This window comes from Rhinopithecus bieti, unplaced genomic scaffold (assembly GCF_001698545.2).
Source record: "Rhinopithecus bieti isolate Rb0 unplaced genomic scaffold, ASM169854v2 scaffold_41257, whole genome shotgun sequence".
Taxonomy (NCBI): Eukaryota; Metazoa; Chordata; class Mammalia; order Primates; family Cercopithecidae; genus Rhinopithecus; species Rhinopithecus bieti.
Window position 1 is genome coordinate 224,120 of NW_016816833.1, and position 8,574 is coordinate 232,693.

The window sequence follows — 8,574 nt, forward strand, 5'->3', positions numbered from 1 at the left end:
AATATAGAAAATATAGAAAATATATAGTTTGTTGGTAAAGCTACATTTTTTAAAATTTGTATTTATACAGTTTAAAAATTTGTATTTTTTCAATATTGCTTATCCCACAAATAACTTACATGTTCTTTTATTGAAAAGCTCTAAGAGAAATGGTATGCTTATCAACATTTTAAAAAACATTTATATTACATCAAACACCAGAACTATTTAACTTTCAGTCCCACTGCAGTTTTTCCTCAACAGTGATCATTGTGTTTAAGTTTGATACACCACTACATCACTAAATTATAGTCATGACCCAAATAACAGTTTTGGTCAATGACAGACACCATATACAATGATATGGTCCCATAAGAGTATAATACCATATTTCTGCTCCAACTTTTCTATGTTTAGATATACAAATATTTACCATTGTGTTACAATTACCTACAGTATTCAGTACAGTATTATGCTGTACAAGTTTGTAGGCTAGGAGCAAGAGATTACATATAGCCCAGGTATGTAGAAGAAACCACCAAGGTTTGTGTAAGCATACTCTATGATTTTTCACACAATGACAAAACTGCCCCATGACACATTTCTTAGAATGTATTCCTACTGTTAAGTGGATGTGTGACTTTACTTGCTTAATCAGTCAGTCACTTATCTTGTTACTATCTCCCACCACTGAATACTTATTAACAACTTAATAACTTAATTGTTTATTCTGGTGACATTTTTACATCCTTTATTTACTTTTAGTTTCTAGGTCAGCCTAAAGTTTTTAGAAAGCTACATGCTTTAGGTCATTCCTGATTGAATAAAGATTTAGGCTCTGCTTAGGTTGCAGATGAAAGAGAGGAGAATACGAGGAGATATATCCCTGGACAAACTAGAATAAAGACAAAGAGTCAGGATGAGAAAAAATTAAGAACCTAGCTTGGTTTTACTTTGTTCAAATAAAGTCACAAGTATATGATATATTCATAATCCTAAAACCTAATTCAAATGCATATTACCCACCATGGAGATGACTCAAATATCTGCTCCTTTACAGAAAGGGAACAACTAAGTAGTAATTATACCTCAAAACCACCTTATGGAAAGTAGATCCTTAAAAATAAAACTGAACATGTGTGAATATATAAACAAAAGGTATGAGGGGAATGGAAGAAGGATTCAACTTACAAAGTCCTAAGCATCTTTTGTTCTTGACACAAATTATTAGGTATGCTGCTTATCTTTGTACCTGTCAAAGTCCTGTGGAAAAACATTATTTATGTAATAATTCAACTCAAGAATAGTAAGCAAAATTTATTCCCATATAGAAAAATGATAGAAAAAATGTGCTCACATATTTACATATGGACTAGATTCTATACATACCATGGCCTAATTATTCCATAAAGTTAGACATGCAGGAAGGTGAACTGAACCCCAATTCTGATATCATCTCCACAGTAACTCAAAAACATTTGTGACCTTAGATGCTGATATTGTCCAGATGATGGGCTTGATTCTCCACATGGACCAGGAGGAAAACACTAATCTACAGTCACACAGTCTGATCACAGTTAATTGCAAGTTGTCACCTTCTTACACCCAAGACCTTTGAAACCAACTTTGCATGCTGCCCCCAAACCTTGTTTCTGTCTTTTCTTTCAGTCAACCTGGGTCAGCATTTGAAAATGTTCTCTTATTCCCCTCCCTTCTCTAGTCTATCACCAGTTCCTGTTATTTTTTCCTCTGTTGTGTTTCTAGCATCTAATTCTTTCAGAAAAAGAGTGAAGGGAGGCAGAGAGGGATGGAGGAATCTCAGACAGACCACACTATTTGTCCTGGTACAAATCCAGTGATGGATTAAAGATCTGGAGCTCTCATAATTCAGTGTGTTCATCTGGTCAGGTGGACTATTCCCACGGCTGCCTCACCGTTCTCCCCATCTCTAGTCTCTTTCTCCTTACCCTCCTCACATTACCTGCTCGAATATTCTCAACATCTCCAACTGCCTTAAGAGTCAAGTTTAAACTCCTTACCTCAGTGCTTCCCAAGTTCTTTTTTAAAAAAATCTTGTCACATGTGACCATTGTAACATTTAAATGGCATGCTGCAGTAAGACTCCTGTGGCTAGAGGCCCTAGCTGCCTCAGGCCCCACCTGACTGTCTGGAGGGCTGAGGTCATCAAGATCTTAAGTGCACCTGTAAACTCATGCACAGACCACTCACTGGGAAATTGCCACAACCAAATGTCCAATGTTCAAGGCCTGTCATTTTAAAGTCTAATCACAAACAATTCTCCGATGTCTTCATACCACCCCCATCCTATTATAAACATGCAATTCTAGCTATATTTGCTCATCTATATGCCATCTCTGAGAATACTTTTGGTATTTCCAGTTTTACTAATCCTGCCTTAAATAAAAGACTCAGCTCTGGGAAACCTGACAGTATTCAAACATTCCACCTCCTTCGTGAAGCCTTCTGTGATAATCTACATCGATTGCTCCCACTTCTAAATTCTGAAAGCACGGCTTCTAATTTGGCACTTTGTTGCTGCTTTGTATTTTCTGTGAACTTTTCAGATCTTATCCACATAATCAGCTCTACTCTGTCTAAGCTCACTGACCCCAAACCCAATATATTCTTTTCCATGCATGAAATGTACAAAGGGAAACTGAAGGAATCAACATAAACTGTCACTAACAGATCCTGGCACCCTGCTAGCAGTCCAGTAGTGTTATCTTTATACAAGCCCTCTTCAAAGGGCCACACTTACAGACTTTCCAGGTGGGCGGTTCCTGTAAGATTGGGGAACTGCTGCACCATACTTGCACCACGAATGACTCTTTAAGAAATTGAGAAAGACAAAGTAATTTTAATTTTTTTCATATTTTATCTTTTAAACAGTTTAAAATTACAGTGCAACTATAACTAAAAATAAAACTAGTTTCATCTCTTGAATGTACTTGAAAGTGTGATAATTTGGCCAAGTGTTCACAAAAATAAGAACCATTATAAATTCTGCCCAGGGGAGAAAAAAATTTTAAAGATTCTGTTTTCTGGAGTTCCAGTAACAAATTATTGTTTTCCACTAAAACAACTGTATAAATATCCAGGTTTGTTTTTAAATTCACATACTTACAGGGAATGAAGATCAGATAAATTGTGAAATGCTGAGTTCCCCACATAAGATAGAGGATTATCATACAAATGTCTGTGAAAATACCCAAAAAAAGTAAAATGTTCATATGTTCACAAGCACTCTAACATTAAATCTATGTTCACAATGTACATATATCTAAAAGTCTGAATTTTCATTATTTATCTGGATGTTTGGCATTGTAAAGACACAGCTTCACATAATTATACGTTAAAAGAAACTTTCAAAAATACTTACATAGTTCTTAAGAGTGGGTTACCATCAAATGCTCCATCAGGGATAACAGAAATAGAATTACTATGAAATCCTCTAGAAAGATAGGAGAAAAGTATTTTGAAATGCATTATCCTCTTGTGAAATAAAATCCAAGTATCTACTGTAGTTCAGCATTATATAAAATACAACTGATAATGACTACATGAAAATTTTCAAAAACATAGGAAATCTCAAATTTTAATTTTATCTTATCTTTTTCAGTATCATACCTAATTCTTTTTTAACCCACTGCTTAGCCTGGTATCTATCAGATCCCTCATATGCATTTATCTGTTGCTTCATTATAGAAAAAAGCTTTAGACCATGAGAAACAGGTGTTCTAACCTCCAAATCTCTCTCACTGTAGCCCGTATTTAGTCTCTTGGCAATGCATCTTAGAATGTTAACCATTAACTAGCTCATGACACACAGTCCCTGTTGTGCCATATACAGTCACTATCTCTACCCATGACAAACCCAGCGTCCAAAATGTTCCCTCAGGCTGGGCACAGGGGCTCATGCCTGTAATCCCAGCACTCTGAGGGGATCACTTGAGCCCAGGAGTTTGAGACCAGCCTGGGCAACACGATGAAATCCTATCTCTAGAAAAAATTTAAAAATTAGCTGGGCATGGTGGTGCATGCCTGCAGTCCCAGCTATCCAGGAAGCTAAGGTGGGAGGATCACCTGAGCCTGGGAGGTCAAGGCTGCAGTGAGCTGTGATCACGCCACTGCACCGTGGCACCCCAGCCGAGGCGACAGAGTGAGACCCTGCTCAAAACAAACAAACAAACAAACAAAAAGAAAGAAAGAAGTAAAACAAAATGCTCCCTCATTCCTGTGTTTAAATATTTTTATTCTTTCAAGTTCAGTCAAACTCCTTCCCTTTGGTGATGCTTTCTGCAGTAACTCCAAGCTTCAATTAGGTATTCTTCTGGAATGATTTATTTATCCCATTCATTCAGCATTTATTTCTACCTAGAAACAGCTGTCTGTCTTAACATGGTCAGTTTCCCCAGTGAGACTAAGACTAAAAGCTCCTTAAAGGCAGACACTGTATATCAGGCCTTCTTGTTTTACTAGCATCTAACCCTATACAGCAATCTATACTCAAAATTGTCTGTGCCATCGAACACAATCCAATTGTATGATTATTTGTGTGTTTGTGTGCATGTATTACAGCTATATGCAACGGAACAAGATGTGCTAAAATCTCATTGTCGGAACATTAAATGGTGAGTTTCAGGGATATGAAGACATAAAGAGAATGAAGCAATACTTACAGCTCTTTTAGGCTAGGAAGGGCTTTAATAGCCTGAGGAAATTCCCCCAAGCTATTATAATTCAAGTCTCTAGAAAAAAAATGGGTGAAAATATATCAAAATATTAAATAATGGTCATAATTCATAAGGCATTTTGTTACAGATACATATTTTTTAATCACATCCTCTGTATGGTAATCTTTCTTTACCAACCATATCGTCATTCAAAACCAACACCATGTAGGAGTTTAACTGAATTTACACCTTTTCTTACAATACTGAACAGAGGAAAATCATTCTTCTTCCATGATGTTTTTAGGTCAACAAACTTACAAGTTCAAAGAATTTTTGGAATCATGTATTACTGATGCATTAAATGCATAAATCATCTGAATGGTATTTCTCTGAAAATTCATTATAGAAAATAATTCATTGAATATCCATTTGTAAATGACAGCATGAAACTGAGGTTTCCATTTGGAGTTCACAGTGGCTTCCTGAAATTCTGGTATAAGAGCAGCTGACTTCACTCAGTTCCACCATCAGCATGATGACCTGAGATAAGAATAATCAGAAGGAGGCTAGGCACAGTGGCTCACGCCTATAATCCCAGCACTTTGGGAGGCTGAGGTGGGCAGATCATGAGGTCAAGAGATTGAGACCATCCTGGCCAACATGGTGAAACTCCGTCTCTACTAAAAATACTAAAATTAGCAGGGCATGGTGGCACATGCCTATAGTCCCAGCTACTCAGGAAGCTGAGACAGGAGAATCTCTTGAACCCGGGAGGCAGAGGTTGCAGTAAGCCGAGATCATGCCACTGCACTGTAGCCTGGTGACAGAGCAAGACTCCGTCTCAAAAAAAAAAGAATAAACAGAAGGACAAGGGTAGATTCACACAACTGTTGTCCTCATATAGGTTATGAATTATTGGGAATTTTATATTAGTTAGGGGACAGGTAAGCCATAGTGATCTGTACTAAAAAAGTCTTAGTTCTGAGAGTGTTTAAAGTTTAATTTCTTTTAACATAAAGAGCACATTGGCATATGATTAGCATGATTGATTTCAGACTGAAAGTAAAATCAAAAAAGCTCAGCTCCTTCGAGACCTATTTTGTTTTCCTTTTCCCTTTTGTAACATAGAAGAAAAAACGGCAAATAAAAATTTAACTGGGAAGAGGTTTAATTTTAACATAATTGAAATGGTGTACACAGCCTAGGATTAGGAAACCTATTCAATCTTTTATTTATAACACTGAAACTCACACACTTAGCAAAGGAGATCTGAGTTTGGAACTATCTTCTACAAGATTTTCAACTTTCATATATCCATTGATGTTTCCTATCCTCTAATTTAGATAGGAAAGTGAATTAATAGAGTCCTAAAAGGTTTTAAGTCTTCTCATTAATTGACAGTTAACCAGAAAATTCAGTCAAATAAAATACTACAAACCCTGAGCATTCCAATCAGGTTTTACTCACCCATGTAATTGAGACCTTCTCTGAATCATTTACTCATCACAACAGCAAATATTACATTATTTTTGAATAAAGGCAATAAAGGCAACTAATACAGGCTAAAAGAACAAAAATAAAGATCCTACTCTCAATTATACACAGCTGCACAATGCCTTTTACTTATATAGTGGTGCAATGTACAGTTGAAACAGTCAGAGGTCTCAAACACTCTAGCTAGTGGAAACAACAACAAAAGTATCACAGCAAAATATAAAATCTTCGTTTGTTACATGCAAAAGCAGATATAGTATTCAAATCCAGTGTTAACAATCAGAAGGCAACTGAGGTCATGGAAGAAAACAAAACTATCCAGAATTCATTTTAGAAATTTCTAACTTCCAAAACTGTCATACATTTAACAAAACCAACATTTCTGGAAAAGTATACATCTTTGTAGATTGAGCTGTTTTGAATGTGTAGATTGAGCTGTTTTGAATGTGTATTCTTTGGGAGAAAATATGCAATTCACCTTTTGCCATTTTTAGCCATGGACTTAGATTAGTATTCATAATTGGGTTATTTGATAGCAAGAATTTAGTCAAGTATCAAAGTGAATAAGGAGCTGAACTCAAGGCCAATGTTTTTTTCTTTTTCTGTAATGAAGTACAAAATTGCACTTTCAATATCACAATGCAGTTGCCCAAAATATGAATATACTTACAAGGTCTCTAGGTTATCTAGTCCATCAAAACAGTGTTGACTCAGGCTTTTAATTTTATTGTTATGAAGATGCCTGTGGAGGAAAAAAAGCATAAAATGACTTTTCAATTTCCCATTGGCAACTATTATCATTGTTTTATATGTCTGAATTGGTGTGTAAAGCAATGATGTAGCTAAACATACCAACAGTTGACCACAGAAAACAAGTGGCATTGGGTAGTTATCTCTTGCTATGTACACTGCACAGACCCACTAAACATAGAATACCCCCCATGGAAAGAGAAAGTATCTCTAATGGAAATATGGTATGTACATGGAAGATTATTTAATATTTACTCATATCAAAATAAAGTTTTGATTAGCTCTTAATTATATGAAGCAAAATTTGATGAGCTCTCCTACTGAGGACATGAGGGTAACAGTGTGGAGGAAGTGTAGTTTACACCAATGAGATCTCTAACAGATTTTAAAAGAAGTGCTACTTTGTTATGTCTTGGAAGATTAAAAACGCACTGCATCCCATACTCTCTAAACAAGTGGAAAACACGAAATATCCCTGGGACTAACTTCTATGGCCACATTGAAATGATTTCCCTTCTTTCAACATTGAATACTTGCTGGGACACAAGTAAAAGCTGTATGAATGTGTGCTGAATGACCTAATTTATTCTCATGATTACAACTGGTCATTTATCTTAGGGAGATTCAACAATTATCACCAGCTATTAAGTTTTTAAATTCTCCCATTCTTTTTTTTTTTTTTTTTTTTTTTTTGAGACGGAGTCTTGCTCTGTCGCCCAGGCTGGAGTGCAGTGGCCGGATCTCAGCTCACTGCAAGCTCTGCCTCCCGGGTTCATGCCATTCTCCTGCCTCAGCCTCCCGAGTAGCTGGGACTACAGGCGCCCACCACCTCGCCCGGCTAGTTTTTTGTATTTTAGTAGAGACGAGGTTTCACCGTGTTAGCCAGGATGGTCTCAATCTCCTGACCTCGTGATCCACCCATCTCGGCCTCCCAAAGTGCTAGGATCACAGGCTTGAGCCACTGCGCCCGGCCCTCTCCCATTCTGTTTAATCTTGTACAAAAGCAGCTCCCTCAAGCACTAACTATTCAGGAGCATATTCAGCGAGGTGCTTTGATAACAATCTGTCAGAAGAAGCCTGTTTTTGTACCCCAATTATCACAAATATATGGAATTAGAAGGGTTAGATACCTACAGAACTACCAGGCTTGACAGGTTGGTAAACGCAAAGTCAGGGATGCTTGAGATCTTGTTGAGAGCCAGGGTCAGCGCCTGTAGGGTGGGCAGATTGCTGAGGGGGTGCACAGGCACCTCTGTCAAGCTGTTGTCATCCAGCCACAGATGCCGTAACTGAACAAGTCCTTCAAAACTGTCCTCGGGGACTGAGGTAATATGGTTGGCATCTAAACGCCTAACAGAAACAGAAACAACCATGTTCAGTAACAAATTCTAGTGAAATGAGTCAGTTCAAGTCTCACAACTCAAAGCTTTCAAAACAAAAGGACTTATAAAATGATCATCTTTAATTTTACTAGAAGTCCTCATAAAATCTAATAACTTTTCATGATCTGTATCGTATATGAAAGTCAGTTCTTTCTCTTCCTTCATTAAGAATGGCATGTATCCAAATCTATATTCTTCAACTATCTTTGGCTAAGAAGTAACTTTATAGCAGAAAGATATATTAAAAAAAAAAAAAAAAAAAAACTTGCAAATTT

General features: G+C 36.8%; 1 protein-coding gene across 1 annotated transcript in view; it reads right to left on the reverse strand.

The window, feature by feature from the left end:
* Positions 1–8,574, reverse strand: part of LGR4 (leucine rich repeat containing G protein-coupled receptor 4) — a 112,613-nt gene that overhangs the window by 12,729 nt on the left and 91,310 nt on the right. The window contains 7 exon segments of the mRNA XM_017855301.1: positions 1,171–1,242; positions 2,759–2,827; positions 3,125–3,196; positions 3,380–3,451; positions 4,680–4,748; positions 6,838–6,909; positions 8,052–8,267. Coding sequence (XP_017710790.1) covers positions 1,171–1,242; positions 2,759–2,827; positions 3,125–3,196; positions 3,380–3,451; positions 4,680–4,748; positions 6,838–6,909; positions 8,052–8,267 — 642 coding nt within the window.